This window comes from Echinops telfairi, unplaced genomic scaffold (assembly GCF_000313985.2).
Source record: "Echinops telfairi isolate 266 unplaced genomic scaffold, ASM31398v2 ScPeMD7_7475;HRSCAF=8513, whole genome shotgun sequence".
NCBI lineage: Eukaryota > Metazoa > Chordata > Mammalia > Afrosoricida > Tenrecidae > Echinops > Echinops telfairi.
Genome location: NW_022111379.1, coordinates 12,197,645 through 12,217,012, shown reverse-complemented (window position 1 = coordinate 12,217,012; position 19,368 = coordinate 12,197,645). Strand labels below are relative to the sequence as shown.

The 19,368-nt window shown below is 55.0% G+C and overlaps 1 protein-coding gene across 1 annotated transcript in view; it reads left to right on the top strand.

Annotated features, from left to right (window-relative positions):
* Positions 1 to 19,368, top strand: part of TMEM266 (transmembrane protein 266) — a 140,696-nt gene that overhangs the window by 20,020 nt on the left and 101,308 nt on the right. The window contains exons 2-3 of the mRNA XM_045285675.1: positions 4,927 to 5,065; positions 9,029 to 9,217. Of these exons, the coding sequence (XP_045141610.1) occupies positions 5,052 to 5,065; positions 9,029 to 9,217 (203 nt within the window). The 5' untranslated portion in view covers positions 4,927 to 5,051. The remainder of the gene's footprint in view (positions 1 to 4,926; positions 5,066 to 9,028; positions 9,218 to 19,368) is intronic.

Here is a 19,368-nt window from a genome sequence, read left to right as displayed (position 1 = left end):
AATTTATAAATTATCAAGGGTTCATGAGGGAGGGGGAAGCGGGGAGGGAGGGGAAAAAACGAGGAGCTGATGCCAGGGGCTTAGGTGGAGAGCAAATGGTTTGAGAATGATGAGGGCAATGAATGTACAAATGTGCTTGACACACTTGATGTGTGTATGGATTATGATAAGAGTTGTATGAGCCCCTAATAAAACAATTTTAAAAATAAGTAAATAAATAAATACACTCTACCTCAGGGAAGGTACCCTGCTGGCTCAGTGGTTAAGCACTAAACTGCTCATCGAAACGTCAGCAGTTCGAACACCCCAGCTGCTCTCTGGGGGGAAGACAGGGCAGTCTGCTGCTCCTATCAAGACGCAAGAGCCTTGGAAACCCCGGGGGTCGCTCTGAGTCAGAACTGGCTTGAGGCAGTGGGATTTCTGCCCCCGGCTGCTAACCAAAGGGGTTTGGTTGGGACCCACCCAGCCAGGTGTGAGAAACATCCGCTGATCCACTCCCATAAAGATGGTCCCCACGACAGCCTAGGGGTGGGGGTGGGGGGCAGTAATTTACTCAAGGGCTCTACCAACAACAGCACATCTACCAAGAGCTAACACTTTTTGACCGTTGTAACTCTTAGTGACCTTGTTAACCAAGGTATTTCTGACGAATAGGCCCGGCCTCTGGGTCTCTAGTTCTTCTCAGCCCAGGGGATTTGTTAGAAATGCAGAATTCTCTCTCTCTCTCCCTCTCTCTCTCTCTCTCTCTCTCTCTCTCTCTCTCTCTCTCTCTCTCTCTCTCTCTCTCTCTCTCACACACACACACACACACACACACACACAACTGAAGCGGAAACTCCAGGGGTAGGGCGCTGCAAGCTCTGTTCCTGAGACCTTTGAAAGTTGGAGAACACTCAGCGTCATGAGGGGTTGTAGATGGCTGGAAGTCAGAAACACTGGGCACTTAAACAAAGATGCTGACGTCCGCCTGTGGAGTTCTGATTCAGCATTTCTGCAGTGTGGCCTAGGAGTATGTACTTCCCCAAACGTCCCCCAGATGAGTAGTAAGGCCAGCCGTGAGACCCACTGTGATGGCCAGGGAAGCCCTGTCCCTGCGGCTGTGACTCAAGGATGGAATGAACGTGTTGATGCATGTCAGGATGGAGCTTGCTCCTTCGGGGTTTTGGGGGGGGAAGTAACGCACCAGGCCTTTCTTCCCAGGTGCCTCTGGGTGGACTTGACCTTCTACCCCTTCACTTAGCAGCTGATCGCATGAACCGCCTCCACCCTCTCACCCCACCCCGGCCATGGCTTGGTCTTAGAAGGTACCTTCGCGCTACCATTCCTGGGATGGCAGCTTAGCAAGGTTGAACTTTGCAGCTCTGGCTGGAATAAGCAAGTCCGGTGTTGCAAAATACATAGACTTGGCGAGCAACAAGTGGGAGCGAATGGGGTTTTAGGGACGTCTGAAAAGCCGCTCCCCGCCCCCGGTAAATCCAAATCAGGTTTTCTCTTCTACTTCTACCAGGTTTATAAGACAGCAGGTTTGCACTTCAGATGTTCATTTATAGAGTGCTAGACTACACCTGCCTCTTGCTAGGCTCATGCTTTCGGAGGGAGGGGGTGTATTTTGTTTCGGAAATATTATTTTAAAATAACATACAGCCTGAGTCATGCCTCCAACGCCAAGGCCCTTCCCTTTGAAAATGTGCTGCTGGCTGGGGATCAGCCGCTCTGGCTGAGGCACCTGCCCCACTGTCTGTCCAGGTGTCCATTTGTCCTCTCGCTCCCTTACCTTTGCCCTTGTGCTGGAGATGCCATCACAGCCCTCTCGCCCGCCCCCCAATCTCCTTTCCAAGAAACCACTGCCCCCTCTTTCCAGGGAGTCTGCCCCCCCCAATACATACGGAGCCAGTCATTGATATCTATGGCACTGAAGTTGAACGTTTTTAAAACTGATTTTAAAACTTTTTGCTGATGGCCTTTAGGGGGTAACAAAATACAAATTCATTATTTTTAAAACCAAACAATAAGCAAAGGGCCAGCCTGTCTGGTTCTCCATCGGAACAGAGACCAAAGAGTCTGCGTGCTGCCGTGCACCCACTTCTGCGAGGGGAGCTGCCTGCAGGGTGCTCAGGCATGCGGGGCACACCACCGGGCCTTTCCTCCCGGCCAGTGAGGGGCTGCGGGGGCCAAGCCTCGGACAGGTGCCTGCTCACCCATCGCCTGTCATAGCACCAGGGCTCCCTTCTCTCTTTCAAACAGGGTACCTTTCCAGCCTACTCAGGGATGACCGCTCCCTGAGATCCTAAGGAGAGCACACAGTGCACACACTTGGCTACTCGCCGAAAGGTCTGAGCCCACCCCGCGGTGCCTCTGAAGAAAGGTCTGGCGTGTCCTTCTCAAATGCCGGCCAGCCAGGAAAACTGAGCGGCACAGCTCGGGAGTCGGAGTCGCTCCGTGGCCCTGGGAGTCGTCATTGGTGGCGGCCCTCGTGGCGGTTCTGACCCAGAGCGCCCTGTGCACACAGGACATGGCTTGGGCCTCTGCCATCCTCATAATCTTCCCACGTGTGAGCCCACGGTCGCAGCCACTGTGTCAGTCCGACCTGTCTATGTCACCGTCCCTTCTACCTTACCTGATGCCCTTCTCTAGGGACTGGCCTCGCCTGACAACAGGTCCAAAGTACGGGAGACGAAGTCCCACCATCCTTGCCGCTAGGGAGCATGTTGGCTCTTCGGGCAGCCCAGGGTACTTTCAATGTTCTTGGCCAGCACCACGATCCAAACACATCGATGCTTCTTCCCTCTTCCGTATTCAGCGTGTATCGCTCCTTCAACTGCCTCCCACAGGGTTGGAATTGCTTTAGGACTGGGGGCTGAATGGCAGTGGGGTGGGGGTGGGGGGTTGTTATCTTACCCCGCCTTGGTTTCTGGCAGGAAAAGCCATTTGTAACAGAATGCAACAATCCTTTCAAAAGGATTGCATTGCCCCTTTGAGTAGCCCCTTAGTAACTTGTTCACAAGCCCCCAGGACCCTGGTCTGCATCTGTGTGTACCTTCTGCTGGATTGTACTGTCTCCCACAAGACTTCCAGGTGGCATTGAGCGCTGGCTTCCATAAAGATCCTTTCTAGTTTGATGGCTTCTCAGCACGCTAAGCTTAGAATTGCCAGATGACCCAGCGCATCCTTTCCTCACTCCGTACCCCCAAAGAATGGAAGGCAGGTGCTCAAACCAAAGCTCGTGCGTGGATGTCTGTAGGGCGCTGTTTCCAGTGGGCAAAGGTAGAAGCCATCCCGATGTACACGTGTGGGTGCCTGGACAGACAAAACATGGGATAGACACACATGGACAGGTAGCCAGCCGTGAAAAGGAATGGAAGTGTGGTACTTCCTACCACGTGGCCGGACCTTGCCAACATGCCAAGTAAAGCAGCCAGGCCACAACACAACCACGGAAAAGAAAAAAGCCTTCTTTGTCTGTGTGTGTGTGTATGTGTGCTGTACTATTCCATTCATATGAAATCTGTAGGTGAACTTATAAATAGTGGTGGTAAATGTACTTAATGCCATGGAATGACTCACTTTTAGGTTTTTAAAAGTGGCAAATTCTAAGTTATTACACTTTCCCACACTAAAAAAGAAACGACATTCTATTTATCTAGTCCAGATTTTAAGACATCTTAAACCCAGCCATCCAAATGCCTTCGGTCTGGTTCAGTAGCCAGTGTAATTTTCATTTATGAAATGAGAAGTATGAGCACAAACGTCAGACATCATGCAGGGCCTCTTCTGTGCTAGGGATGGTTCCAAATGTCTTACGTGCCTTATCTCATGCCGTCCATCGATAGGTGGGGAAACTGAGGACAGAACGCTTAAGTAGCTTACCCAAGGTCGCTGGGCTAGTCAGTGAAGCCAGACTCGTCAATCCAGGCAGGCTGGCTCCAAGGTCAACCTTGGGACCCCTCTGCCGTGCTGAACGACCTCACGGAGAGACCTGATGGAGAGGAGAAGGAGATGAGGCCCGGGGGACCGCCCAGAGGAGAGAGCCAAGTAGGAGGCAGGAAGAAACTGGGGGTACACCTGAGATGTTTGAGGCAAAGACTGCAAGTGATTTCTGAGTCTGCACAGACGTATACTGGAAGAAAGGTCTGCAGACCTCCTGAAAACCTTGTGGGGGACAATTCTGCTCTGGCACACGGGTTACCAGGAGCTGGAAGGGACTCGATGGGCCCTGGCTGAAGATGGAAAGGTGACGTTTCCCTCCAGTCCTTGGGCACCGCTCTCGCGTGGAATGAGCTGTGGCGACAGAATCAGGAAAACCTGGGGTCTGAGCCTGCTCTTCCGCCCTCTGGGGACCCTACGTGGCATCGAAAGTCACTTGGCCACACCGGGCCTGTGTTCCAGTTAACCCTGTAGAACAGCGGTTCTCAACCTGTGGGTCCTGACCCCTTTGGGGGTCGAACGACCCTTTCACAGGGGTCGCCTAAGACCATCGGCAAACACATACATATTTCACAATCTATAATTACATATTGTTTTGTGATTCACCACTCCGCGTAATTAGGTTTAACGATGGTCTATTTGTAACAGTGAAAATACATCCTGCATATCAGGTAGTTACATGACGATTCGTAACAGTAGCAAAATGACAGTTAGGAAGTAGCGACATCAATAATTTTATGGTTGGGGGGCGGTCACCACAACACGAGGAACTGAATGAAAGGGTCATGGAATTAGGAAGTTGGAGAACCGCTGCTATAGAAGGGAACCCTACTGTTACCCCCACAGAGAGTCACCCTACGAATCGGTTCACCAACGCTTTGGAGAAAAAGGCCGTGTAGAAGAAAGTTCTGAGAACCTACATTTTCAGATGAGCTCAGGGGGGGCTTGTGGTTTGGGCTCCTGAGGGTAATAAACATCTACGGTTTCATCCCTTGTCTGCAGGGCCCATGTTTGCATGTGTCTTGGCCAACCCGAGCGTCCTGGCAATGCTGACGGCGGCAGGCTTCAGGCGAGCCGAGCCGCACTAGACCCCAAGGACACCCGTGGCTCTGACTGTGCCTTCCAACATGACCAGTCCACAGTAAGTAACCGGGCCCTCTCCCCCCGGGGGTGCGGGGGGGTGGACAGTCCGCACCCAGAGCTCCCTCCCCAGCCCTGGGGAGGCAGAAGGTCTCTGCTACGGTTTGGTGCTTGGAGCCTCCATCACCATGCCTTGGTGTCAAGTAAGCCCACTTTCTAGTCTGCGAAGCAGAAGGGTCCTGCCATCCCAGCGCCATTGCTGCAGATGCCCTCCGCCGACAGTCTTCCCCCGCGGGCAGCCACAACACACACCTGCCCTTCAGCAAGGGCCACCAGCTACCTGGGAGTCTTTCCAGAGCCAAAGGAAGCGTTTAAGGGGGATGAACAAAATGGGAATGGCAGAGAAACTTAGAAAGCACGAACGGATTCCTCCAAATGGGCTTTTGAAAAATGGGCCAGGGAAGCCCTATGAGAGACATGCTTTCCTTCCTAAACCCACGAGGCTGGAGTCTTAGCATTGGGCCAAGCCGGCAGTAGCAAGCGGTCACTCGCCCTGTGATTTTTAACTGAGCGGTAAGCACAGGAGGAGGGCAGCACTCTTGCTGTTTCATGCCCCATACTGGCCTCTCTGCAGGCCCAGCTGCTCCATCATCGGAAACACTTGTGCACCCCACCGAGTCCGTTATCTGTTGCCACAACAACGCTGTGTAACAAAGCACCGTGGGGCCTTGGGGGCGCGAAGTGTTTCTGAGGTGGTTAGGTAGATGGCTCAGCTCACCTTGACTAGGGTGCAGCGGGCAGTCAGCGGATCTGGGGGAGACTGGGCGCTCCCTGCGTTTCTCAGCCTAGCGATGCAGGAGGTGTGGGGGCACAAGTGTAACCAAACGGGGGCCTTTCCATGCTTCAGGTCAGCTCGCACCTGCTAATGGCCCTCGTGCTGGATGAAAGACACTTGGTTGGAATCAGAGGATTACAAAGGATGGGGAGAGCCACTCTTTTTTCTCTCTTGGATGGGCAGAGCTGTAGAGTCAGAGGGCAAAGGGCCTGGGTACACAGGAGCGGTTTAGAGTGGTCCCGTGGAGACGTTTTTTCTACCATCCTGGTCTTCATATGCAAGACCCAGGGCTAGTCTCAACAATTAGACAAGGGATTAGACACCTTCCCGCCCACTGAGCAAGGTCTTATTTCTCTATGGAGAGGACCACGTCGCCCCGGTGACCATCGGCAGAAAGGGACCCAGGGACAGGAAAGTCAGGAAGGCAGAAGTTCCCGGCTTCCTGGAGCCATGTCCTACAATCTCAGAACCATGCCCTCGCCCCCCACAGACACCCCATTGGCCACAAAGGCTCGTATTTGTTCAGTTCACCAACCCACAGTTTGTTCAACGAGTCGTCTGGGGGTAAAAGAAGAAAAAGGAGCGAGAACGCCAATTTAACCCCGCCTCTGCTTTGGGGGAAACACCTGGAGGAGTTGGAATCCCCCCATACACACCCACACTTTTATTGCAATTGTGGAGAAACACAGAAGCCTCGCATCTGGTGACTGTGGCGTCCAAAGATCTGGAGTCATTCTGTAAATGTCACGCAGTGATGAGGGCTCTTCGCTGTGCCTGACAGGTAGCAAGAAAGCAAAGGTTGACAGAAGAGAAACGGGCCATGGGAAATGACTTGGGAATTCAGGTGGTTGAGGCCTGCGGTGTTCAAATGAAAAAGGGGAGAAAAAAGCGTTCCCTTTCCCTTCCATTATCTGGATGACTCAAGCAACAGAGAAGCAATCATATCCAGCTTGTGAGCCAGGGCCTGTGGTCCAGCGGACAGCGGACAGCGGACAGGGCGGCCACCTCAGCATCCCACCTGGTTTCTCCTTACCCTGGGCCCTCCCCTCGCCCTGCAACAGTTGATTGTTCTCCTCCCCACTCACCCTGTCTTTTTCTTCCAAACCTCCGTTGTTTGGCCAGAGACACAAGATGCACCCCCTCCGGTGCTATAGAGAAACCGGGGTCCAGAAGAGACTGAAGGGGGCGCCCCAGTGATCAGCAGCTCTTGGCAGAATGGCTCTTAGTTGCTGGACACATTGTAGGATGTGTCCTGTGCCCTGATTGAAAAGCCAAGAGTGACCCGTGGTCATTGTGGGGACCACATATGCTCCACAAATTGGCAAAGAGCCCCTGGTGGGTTGAGCGGTCCCTGGACTGAGCACCACTTGCCCCCTACAACAAAGTGAAAGGTGCGGCTATTCCAGCCCACCCACCTGTAGGCCTCTCATAAGAATGCTCTCTTCCAAAGCTCTCTTCCAAAGGCCGCAGCCATGCCAACCCTATGGGGCAGTTCTACCCTGCACACGTGGGATCCCTGTGTTAGGCAGGGTTCTCTAGAGAAACAAAACCAGGACACTTAGGATTTAATATACAGTGAACCCTCGTTTATCGCGGTTAATCGGTTCTAGACCCTACCGTGATAAATGAAATTCCGCGAAGTAGGATTCCTTATATCCAAAAGTTTTACCTTTTCCTGGATGGTGAGCATCTTCCTCTGGCGCTTATTTTTATTGTCAGAAGGCTTAGAAGAAGCAGCTCATTTAGGAGCCATCATAGGGCTTAGATAAAATTTCTTAAAAATCGCAAACAATTACAGTACACTGTACAAAAGCAAAAATGCATCTGATACGTAGCTCTGATACGTAGCGATGCAGACAGAAGCGTGTACAGTATGAGCCAATCAGTGGCAGTAATGACAGAGCATGCGCTGTTACGCAAAAACCGTGATAGAGTGAAGCCGCGGAAGTCGAAGCGCGAAGTGGCGAGGGTTCACTGTATAGAGAAAGCAGGGTCTGCCCGCAGGCAGCAGGGTGGGTCACCAACAGTCAGTAGCTCAGGAGCTTAGCGAAGCTGGCCCGGATGGGATAACACACACAAGCAACACAAGGCGACCGGATCCACCAGCCTCAGGCCCAGGTGACCTATGCATCAGCAGCAAGGTGAAGCAGGTCTCGAAGGAGCCTCAAGCTCTAGCGACATGATCCACGGATGGGCTTGGCCCACAGGTGGTGTAGCTCACAGGTTGAGGCAGAGAACTAGCTGCAATGGCAGCAGCATGCACGCTCCAGCAGGCTCCGATCACCAGAGAGCAAGTGTGTGTGTGTGTGTGTTGGTGGGGGTGTCTTCCAGAGTCATTTATCTCTTTGTCCTTCAATCAAACTGCGACCTGATGAATCCCACATGTTCGTATTGGCCAGGTTGGCACAATAAACCTACCTATCGCAGTCACCATGAGTCAGGCTTGATGGGCCGGGTGCTGGTTTGGTTTTGGGTCTGGTTTGGCAGTTGGGAGGCGGTACTGCCTCTGACTGGGAAACCCTTCGGCGGAGTGGTCAAGGGCAGGAGCTGCCCTGGGTGAGCGTTGCTAGTAGAAAACTCACAGCATCGAAGACATTTGCTCAACTGGCCGTTCCCTCCTCCCCAAAGGCAGATGCAGGGGGGACAGGTGGAAAGGAGCAACAGCCAAGCCCAGCCAGTCTTTTCTGTCCTCACTGCCCCCTCAGCACCCCCATCCCACCCCCGAGTTTCCAGGCAGGCTCCCCAACCACCACGCGCGCATCTAGTTGTGAACCAAAACCTCCTTCCTCTACTGCGGTGTAGACTTTGCAAAGAACCTTGACAAGGAAGCCCAGGAAGCTGTGTTTCAAAACGATCAATGAACTCGAGCAATATAATGTTCAAGGGCCCAGGATATCTGTCCTCAAAGTGTTAGCTCCGGTTTTCCTGGCTGGCAGAATTGCCGTCAGAGACTTGGGAGAGCCAGCCCCCCAAAGCTCCTATTTCCCGATCTGAGCAGTTCTCTAGCTTTCTCTCCGAAAGGTGAAGGCGGTGGGAAGGTTGGGCGAATAGCAAATTCACAGCTCGCCCAGCTCTCCTCCCGCACAGCCTGCCACAGGGTCCTCTGGTCCTCCCCCCTCTCCCCGAGGGCAGGACCCTTGATCTTGTTCTTGACCTGACCCTTCCCTGTCGCCCTCCTGCCCTTTTCAGGCCTGCCCTAGGAGGAGGAATTTCGGAAGTGGAAATCATCTCCCAGCAAGTCGAGGAAGAAACCAAGAGCGCTGCTCCCGTGCAGCTGGGGAACTTTGCCTATCGAGACTTGCCCCTGGCCGCCGTGGACCTCTCCACGGAGGGCTCGCAGCTCTTGTCAAACCTGGACGAAGATTACCAAAGAGAAGGGTAGGTGCTGGGGCCATTGAGCTAACGGAGACATCTCTTGCATAATGGCCTGAGTTCCCACGGGTTCCTCCTGAGCAGCAGCAGCAGAAGGAGAAGAGCCCAGAAGTTCACCTCTGTCCCCAGAGGCCCTTTCTTTCCTCTGAAAATACCTGTCACTGCCAGACAGCCTCCTCTGGGACATTTACTGGGAACTCAGGGCATTCGTATGTATTTTAGGACTGACGTGCTCTTGAAGGTTCCACCCAAGCTCCTCTCTGTATGCTGGGGAGACAGGAGATCCCCAGGGACCAGGGGCTTTCTGAAGGGCACAGAGCCCACCAGTGGTGGGTGAAGTGGCAAACGAAAAAACTGCCGTCGAGTCAATGTTGACTCCTAGTGGGTAACACCCCCCACCTCCCGTGGGCCCCTGAGACATCTCCCATGGAGCTGCTGTGGTTTCAAACTACCAACCATTCGGATTGCAGCCCAGGGCATAACCACTAAGCCACCAGAGGTTCTTGGATGGGGGCGGCACTCCCTTTATCTGCCAAGTCTCACCAGGGAAGAGTCTGGGAGAAAACCGCTGTGCATGCAGGGAACGTGCTGAATACCCAAGGGAACTTGGTGATACTTCACCTGACATTAGCTCCCTCTGGCCCTCCCCCCCCCCCAGCCCCCATGCCCAGGATAGAGGGTGGCATAGAGGCAAAGCCCTTGCCTGCTAACTGAAAGGTGGTCAGTGCTGGCAAGCCAGCTGCTCGGTGGGAAAGATGGGGCTGTCAGCCTGCTTCTGTCAAGATTCACCCAGCCTCGGGAACCCTGTGGGTCCCTTCTCGGCGCTGTGGGGTCACTGTGAGTCAGAAATCCACGCAAAGGCAACAGGGGAGGGCACGTGGGCTGTGTGACACCTAGGTGCTGCCATGCCAGTTGTCCACTCATAGTGACCCCACGTGACCAAGCAGAACGGCCCTTGTTGGATTTGCTAGGCTGTAACCTTTAAGGTGTCTGAGTCAGAATGGACTCAATAGTGGTGGGTCTGCGGTATTTTGGTTGGTTGGTTTTGGCCAGAGCCATTGGGTGGCTCAGCAGCCAAGTGCTTCACTACTGCGTGACCACATGGTGTTCCTGTGGACATTGGCCGCCCCTCATTTAGGCACGTGACCCTGGCCTCTGCCGCCTCCTTAGTGTGTGTAGTAGACAGAATGCCTGCCCCCCCACCATTAACTTCTCATTAGCATAGTGTGTCTTACAAACGGATTTTCTGAAGGTGAATGAATGGTAAGGGTGTGGATGGTGGTGGTGGGTCCCTGGGCTCACAAACAGTTAAGCACCACTGCTATTAGCCAGAAGGTTGGTGGTGAGCGGCAACTTAGGAGCGAGGCCTGACCATCTGCTTACACAAGGTCCCAGCCTTGGAAAGCCCATGGGGTGCCATTCTGCCCTGCACATTCGGGCAGGGCCTCCTGAGTTGGCATAGATCCCACAGTGAGCCACAGACCCACTAGTTCAGCAGGAACGGGTCCTAGGGTCATCCAGCAGGTCAGCCTCAGACTCCCACCAGCCCTCTCCCACCCAGCCCCAGGCTCGCGCCCACAGGGACTTTTAATCCTTGGCAAGAATGTGAACAGCCAGACTCATGGCCGTCACGTCTCTGCCAGCTCAACCATGTAGAACTGCACCTGTGGTTTGCCAAACCAATAACTCTTTATGGGAGTAGAAAGCCTCTCTTTTCTCCTAAGGAGGGGCTGGTGGTTTTGAACTGCTGACCTTCTGGTGAGCAGACCAACACATAACCCACTATGCCACCAAGGCTCCTTCTCCTCTGGCAGGTGTCTAAGTATATTGGAACCTGCTGACTGCTTTGAATAGAAAAACAAAGGGTTGTCGGATCTTTTAGAAGCGAGGAGCTGCCTCAGGGAAGGCTAGGTGCGCGGTGTGGGGCTTATTTCCTGGAGGGTCTGCCCCAGCTCCCCAAGATAAATTGCCTAACAATTATGAAACCGGACCCCTTTATTTTTTGCAGAAACTTCGCCCCAGTGACTTTCTAGAAAAAGTAATTTCCTCCCAGTATCATGCGTACGGTCACCATGACACTGGAGACAGGACAGGGAAGGACACAGGGACGAGAGGATGCCAAGTGACAGGCACGTGCAGGCACTGGCCCGGGCGCCTCCTCTGACTGGGAGGTTCCCTCCAGGTTGAAGGCTGGGCTTCGCCCTTGCAGCCCTGGCCTCACGCTACAAGGCCCCGTGTTCAGAAGGGTCGTGTGTTTGCGTTGATTCCCGAGCTATCGCGGCCTGGAAATCCTTAATTCCCGAGACCCACGTTTTCACCAGCCCTCCACCACCTCTGAGCACCCAGGAAGCCACTGTGTCGCTGCCCTCTTGTGGTGACAGGCGGTAGTGCAGCCTCTTGGGGCACCCCTGCTGTTCCCCAGGAAGCCTTTCCCGCCTCCAGGACCCGAGCCTGTGTTAGACGACCCTTTTCAAATGTGTGAGAGCGAGAAGGGGGAAGCGGCCAAGAATCCAGGCCCGGCACCTTGTCCACATCTGTACCGTGTGAGTGTATTGCTGCTGCGGGGGTGTCCCACGCTGTGGGTGAATTCCGAGGGGAGGGGATATGCACCCCCACCCCATCCCCCATCACGAACGTCCTGTGGCCTCACTTAGTCGTTCCGTTCCGTGTGCTTCTGACTGGACCTCTGCCTGAATCCTCCACCGGTGAACGTGTACATGAAGTGCCGGCAGGCCGAGGCTCTAGATTTGGCCTGCAGCCCTGTAAATGGGAAGCCGGGAGGGAAGGGTATTTGCCTCCCATGGAGCACAGCAGAGGGCTTCCTGGAGGAAGGAAGCCCAGGCCCAGGAGGGAAGCCAGGGCCACAACACGCCACACGCAGCGCAGAAAGGGGGGGCGGGCAAGGGGGGGCTCCCCGCACACGGCTTTTCTTGGCTCCTGCAGCATTTCCTGGGGTTTCCCCAAATTTCCCAACCTTTTCTGAAACGGTACAAGACAACTGCAGTACCAGCAGCTCTTCCGAAAGCGTTGACTTAGTTGAATCTGGTTCCAAACGCCTTGTCCTCTTAAGGCTACTGTTGTTATAGATATAGACAGATTGGGTTCCCAGGTGTCACAGTCAGGGCCGCTGACCCAGAGGTTGGCAGTTCTAACCCACTGGTCTGGTGATCTGCTTCCGTGAAGGTAGCCGACTGCCGCTGAGACAGTCCCCATGGTACATCTGTTAGGTTTCTCTGTAGGAAATACCTCGGTTCTTGACTTTGCACGAGAAAGAATTCACGCCAAAGCCTGGTTTGTGATCTAAGTGAGTTTTTATCAAGGACGGGAGAAGTTTCAGGTTTTAGTCACTGAACACGGGCACCCTCGTGGGACTTCACACCCGCATGTGGTGGCCTGAGGCCAAGAGAAGCAGCCCAAGGGCCCATGGTCCCAAGATCCAGGTATTTAGGACCTGCATCTGGGAGGTGTGGTTGATGGTACTGGTGGGACCCCATTGGCCCACCTGGCCTAGTTTGGGCCCACCTAGGTGTACCGCCCACCTGGCTCTGGCTTGAATTGGCGCATGCCCCTTAGCCTTTATTGGTCGGCTGAGCCTCACCTCAGTCTCTTCCAGCCTCCTGAAGGGAGGAATTCCAGGCATGGAGAGAGACACCCCCGGTCCCTGTCTCTAGCTACCTAACACATCTTGACTGGGAGCAGTCAGCCTTGTCTCCTTCCTGCAGAGCTGATGGGCTTGAACCTCCAACCTGGCAGTTAGCAGGCCAACACCTGACCAGCGCGCCATGAGGGCTCCATTCTGTAACGATCTACTTTGTAACACGCGTGCTCGCCCTGAGGCCTAACCCACTGGAAGACAACAACATCCGACTTGGTGCTCACATACCGGCTTTACAAATCAGGGAGACCACAGAGGCCTCAGCACGAAAGTGCCCAGCTTTTGTGGCCGGTGAGCTAGCTGCCTGTGGCATTTGGTGCTAGAAGAGACCTTCTGAAGCATCTATTCTAAATAGCCCACTAGCCCAGAGTGGAAGGAACTGGCTCTGAGTCCCACAGCCAGAGAGCAGAGCACAGAGCCTGGTCTCCTGGCTCCTGCCTTAGGCTGGGGCGGGGGGTGGGGGGTGGGGGTGGGGCCCGCGTTTGTCCTCATCCTTCACAACCTCTTGCGTGTGGCTGCAGTTCTCACGCATGACACCTGAGGCAGGTAAGCCCGGAAGCACAGGTGGAATGGCCCCTCTTGGTCATACTCCTTGACTTCCCCAGGCCCCTGTGGCCTGACACCCCAGCCTAGCAGAGCCCACAGCCTGCTGCCCACCAGTGTGCCCTCTTCCGGGCCACAGCGCAGGCTGCCAGGGCGCCTCCCAGTATCAAGGTCTCCAGCCTCAACTTGGCTTACAGTTTTGTCATCCCCCAGGGTCCTGGTCAAGTTGCCATCAGAGACCACTGCCGTTTTTCCAAGGAGCCCTGGTGGTCTCTATGCACAGAGCTGCTAACCCCAAGGTCGGCTATTCAAATCCGCCAGCCACTCCACGGGAGAAAGATGAGGCTTCCTGCTCCCAGAAAGCTGTAAAAGTCTCAGTAACCCACAAGCGACAGTCCTTACTCCCTGCCATCGAGTCCGTACTGACTCATGGCAATCCTATAGGACGGGGTAGAACCACTCCTATGGGTTTCCCAAGACCGGATCTCTTACAGGAGTAGAAAGCCCCTGCCATTGTCCAGAGGAACAGCTAGTGGTTTTGAACTGTGGACCTTGTGGGTTGTAGCCCAACACACCACCACTATGCCACTAGGGCTCCCACTCTGTCCCAGAGGGTTTCTGTAAGTGAGTTCCATTTCCCCCAAGCCCTTGCCCTCAGCAGGGGACCTCCTCTCCTCTTTCCCTGGGACAGTGGGCTGCACAGCATCCCTCCCCACCCCCCACCCCCGTCCCCACCTTCCTCCCTCCTAGGGCTTCTCTGCCACTTGAGCTCAGACTCCCTCCAGCCTTGTTCCCTCCTCCCCCCTCGTCCCTGCTAGCGCCCATCATCGCCCTCTAGCTCTTGAAAGCCTGGGCTACACACATCCTCTGCACTGCCTGTCTTTATTTCTCAGTCTTCTCAATCTGCCTTTGGTGTCATCCCCGCCAGAAAAGCCGCTCTCAAGGTCACCCACCTCCTCCTGGTTGCTCTGGCCTCTGTTGTCCCCCTAGCCCTCTCTCTGGAAACGGCCTCCTTGGGTCTGCTCCCCCGACTGTCTTCCTTCCTGCCGGGGCTCCGCTAGGCTGTTTGGAAAACAGTTCTTCCTGCACGTTCCTTAAAGGCCAGGTTCTTCCTTTTCTGTGGCTGCTCTTGCTGTGCTGATGCTCTTGCCCACCAGGCACGAGCAGCCACTTCCACCCCTTCCTGAAGGTTCACTGTTGAGGCTCCGCCTCCGATGCCTGGCACACCCAGCTCCTTCGTAGACATTTCACGGAGACCCCCCAGGCTCCCCTCACAAGCGTTCACAGGTCCTGGTGGGGTTTTATCTTCTTCCGGCCTCTGAGCTGGCTGCTTTTCTGTGAGGAGAGATGTCCAGGCCTTCAGCCAAGTCCTAGCTTAAGAATGAAGGGGCCCAAGTGGGCTGTATTAGTCCAGGTAGACGAGAGAATCAGATCCAGAGCCTCATTTATACGTAAGGGAGAACTTGATATCAAGAAGTAATTATGCATCAAGAAAACATCCCAGCTCAGTTCAGATCAAGTCCGTAAGTTCAGAATTAGCCCATAAGGCCGATATTAGCCCATGAATTCCTCTTCAAACTCATGCAGCACATGCAGGCAGATCACAGGCCGGTGGGTGGAAAGTCCTGTGAGCCCAGTGGCAGTAGACACATCTCCAGGGCTCTGGCTGCCATCAGCTTGGCTCCATGTGGCTTGTCAACAGGAATGTCTATGCCCAAAGGGACATGAAGCCAGTCACTCAGAGCCACTCACTGCTGGACTTCTCTCCTTCCTTCTCCCCTGATCTCACCACCCCACCTCGCTTCCATGTTCACTAGCCATGAAGCTGCCGGGGGCCAGTGTCTGGTCCAGCTGCTTTGAAAAACAGTCCTTGGGCCACCCAGGCTGTGCTAGCCCCGTGCAGGGCAGGGAAGAAAAGCCCCCTGCCAAGTGCTACCCTACCCGAAAGATCCTCCTTTCTTCAGATCTTGACCTCCATACCCGGGGTCCGAACCAGTGCAGTAGACTGCCCTTGACATCACCGTAAGCTGTCTCTCTTCCTTTCTCTGCTAGCCTCTGCCCTCCCCAACCAGTTACTCCCTCTTCCAATACTGACCAGGCAGAAACCTCCGTGCACTTCCATTCTGGGCAGACGCCCAGGTGGAGGCGGAGGAGAACAGAGGGCTCTGAGCACGTGTGAGCCCCTCCAGGCTGCCCTCATGCCCCGTGTCTCCATCAGCAATTTCTGTGTATTCCCCCACCCCCACCCCCTCAGGTCCTGGTCCCTGAGTCCCATCAAGTTCGACACCATTCTTCTCCCCAAGGACTGGTTACTGTCGGCTCTTGTCTCAGACTCGGACAATGAGCCCTCTCCCTGGCCCAGGGGACAGATTCCGGGGGGAGCTAGAGCCAGCAAAGACCAGATTGCTCTCACGGTCATCCATCCACTCTGCCCTTGGCGGGTTCGCGCCCGGCACCAGGGCCCCTCACGGTCACGAGGCAGCCACAGCCTTCCGCATCCGCGTCGGGCTAAAAAGAAGGGCTGCGTGTTATTCTGAGCGCTTGGGTGAAGTTGCCCAGGAGGCGTCATCAGCTCTCGCTCGTCTCATCGGCCACACCATGCCACGTGGCAAGGGGGTAGGCGAGCCCATAGTCCAGTCAGGCCTGCTCCTTGTGGGATGGATGGTGGAGGTCCACGCCACGCCCTTTGGGATGAAACCTCTCCGCCCATCGCCTTCAATCAAGAATGGAATCTTAGCTTCCTTCAGCCTGTTTCGTCCTCCTCTGGTTTGGGAAAGATTAAGGAGCGTGTCTTCCCTATTCATTTTTCCCTCAATAATTCACCGCCGGCTCGATTCTCTCCCTCCAGTGACGTTTGAGCTCTGTCCATCGTCCCGGTGGACGGTGCTGGTGGCTTTGTGCTTTCCTGTCGCCGGGTCCTCTTCTCCCGCATTCTCCCTCGAGCATGTCGGGCCTGACTCGGTTCCTCAAATGGAAAAGGGAGGCGCAGAACGGTGCCTTGTTGAAGAAGCCAGCCAGCCACCTTGGGAAGAAGGGAGCTTGTAGGCGGCTAGCTCATGCATGGCACAGGAGTCTTGGTGGTGGAGTGGTCAGCGGTTTGGACCCATCAGCCTCTCCGTGGGAGAAAGTTGAGGCTGTCTGCACCTGTAAAGATGTAAAAACCTCAGAAACGAAGGGGGAGGCCTACTCCGCCCTCCAGGGTCACTGTGAGTCACGGTCAACTGATGGCTGGTAGTGAGTCATCGTGAGAAGGCACAGACGGCCATGTGCAGATGGTTGGTGCGCTTGGCTGCTAACGGAGAGGCTGGAGGTTGGTGTCCACCCAGGGACGGTGTGTGGGAAGAAAGGCCTGGGGAGTTCCGTGGGGGGGAATCAGCCGTTGGATGCTGTGGATCACAGTGGAGGCTGCTATGAGTCCTTGTCAGCTCGATGACCGTGGGTTAACAGCCCCGCTCTCTCCACCAAGCACCGAGCGTGGCGGGCCTGCGGTATCTGGGACATTACCAGGGACGTGCTCAGCTACTCAGAGGATGGCAGAGGGGAGCCACAGAAGAAAGGTGTATTGATCTGCTTCCCACCCCCCAGGGAGGGCAGTTCAGCTCGGCCCACAGGGTGGGCCATGAGGTAGACGTCATAGCAATCATTTCTTGGGAGCGGGGGATGTGTAGCCACGGGCCATCAAAGATGAGGATTCAGAGAAGCCCAGAGCCCTCACCCCAGAGAGGCTTGGAGCCCAACCAGAGAGATGGCGATGCTGATGTGTGTGTTGGAGAAGTGAGCATGCAGTTCTTTACCGATGACCCCCTGCAGTCACTCACTGCCACCGAGTGGATGCCGACTCACAGCGGGCCTACGGGACAGGGTCAAACTGCCCCTGTGGGTTTCCCAAACGGTCACTGCTTACAACAGGAACAGAAAGCCCCATCTTTCTCCTTTGGGTCAGTTGGTGGTCTTGAACTGCTGACCTTGTGGTTAGCAGCCCCACCTGTAACCACTACACCACCAGGGCACCTCCCTGAGGGCACATGAGGAAAGAAAGCTCGCCATTGTGTGTGTGTGTGTGTGTGTGTGTGTGTGTGTGTGAGAGAGAGAGAGAGAGAGAGAGAGCTGTATTCAGTATTTAGTAAGCTAATTATCTCCATTCTGGGCTCCTCACAGCTCCAACAGGAGATGTGTCAGGGCCAGCCTCCTGAGGAGGAGAGACTTGGAGGGTGACTGAGGCTCGGGCAGAGAGGGAGAGGAGGCCAAGGGCAGGCTTCCATCAGAACCTCACTGTCAGGAAGAAGCCACGATGGAGGCACAGGGATGTTTTCTGAGATGTCAGGCGAGGGAAGGGCGGAAAAGACCTAATGCAGCCACATCATGAAGAAAGACAAAGATAATGTTCGTTCCCCCAGCAAACCAAGGCTCAGGACAAGAGAAGGAGGGGAAGGACCTTCTGAGCCTCCAGCTGTCTTCTCTCTCCTCGTATTGTATAGCTCACGGACCGCCAGCTCTGTTCTGCTCAACACCCCACTCCTGGCCAGGGCCCACTGCAGTGTTCCCAGAGGCCTTTGCTTAGCTCTCACCGACGTGGGACTCTGGGCTCTGCCTGCCGGCTTTGTCTGTCTCCAGCACTGGATGGTATTCGCCCAGGGCCGAGACCAGATCCCCTGAGCCTGGAGCAGAGGGATTTGGACAGTGGCGGAATGAGAGAGGGAGTGACTGGGGTAGAGAGACTGTACTGAGATAAGGGTAAGGCGGGAAGTGATGCTTCAGTTGGTCGAATTCCTGCCTCCCATGCCAAGACACCTGGGTCCCATTTCCGGCCAGCATGCCTCCACGGCCCACCTGCCAGTGAGGCGTCTGCTGCTATGGTGGTGAATAGGTTTCATCAGAGCTTCCAGACTGAGATAGACTAGGAAGAAAGGTCTGGTGGTCCCTTTCCCAAAATCATGATGGATGAATGAGAACCCCTATGAACCACAGTGGTCCGGGCCCGCTACAACCCATCCTGGGTCTGGTGCGGGACCCGGCAGCAGTTCTGCTCCTGCGTGCATGAAGTCATCCCTGTAGCAGCAAACAGCAGCCAGTGGGCAAGACCAGGTCCTTGTGGGAAGAGTTTGGGGCAGGGGAGAACCCAAGGGAGGGATGATGCTCTTTGTGCCCAGAATGCAGTCTAGGGGTGGCTCCCCTTTGAACACCCTCACCGACGCTCCACCCCAAAGTCATCCCGAAAGCGAGTCAGCAGGTTTGCTTTTGGAACAAGCCAAGTTCACTTGGTCTGAGAGTCGTGCCCTTTCCCAAACCAAACTCGCTGCCCCTGACTCGGTTTCTACTCAGAGTGACGCCCCAGGACTCCCAGCAGCTGCGCACGTGGGTTTCGGAGGCTCTAGCAGCAAGCCCACCTCTCTCCTGTGGAGTGGCTAACTGGCGGTCTGGCGGCCGACTGGTGGTGTGCAGCCCAATGCATAGAACCAGGTCTTTTAGAAGGCAGGGCTCAAAGCAGATTTATGCATGAGACAGCCCTGCAGATGCAAACCCCGCAAGTTCTGCCTCACGTGATGGCGGCTTTGGTCTCACTTTTCCCTCCCGGGGGAACAGAGAGCTCTGTCGTACTCTTTCTTCATCAGCGGGCTCGATCTATAAAAAGACACCCTTCCTCAGGGCCACCAGCTGTCTGTCCCTGGACCCCAGGCTGGCAGCAGCTCCTGGGTGTTCCTAGTAAGCGCACACTTCCTGGGGGTCTGGGGGGGGGGAGTGCCCGCCTCCCCCTCCCTCCCCACCCCTCACCTCTAAACGCATCTTGCAAAGCATTGTTTGGTAGCCCAGGCTGGTCTCTTCTCTGGTGCAGGAGCTGTGGGGAGGGTTTCATTGATTTCGAAGGGAATACATTCTGCTGATGCTGTTTCTCAGGAAAATACCCACCTGGTAACCCCCTCACTTTCCACTGAGCACCAGACACACCGGGCACATCATG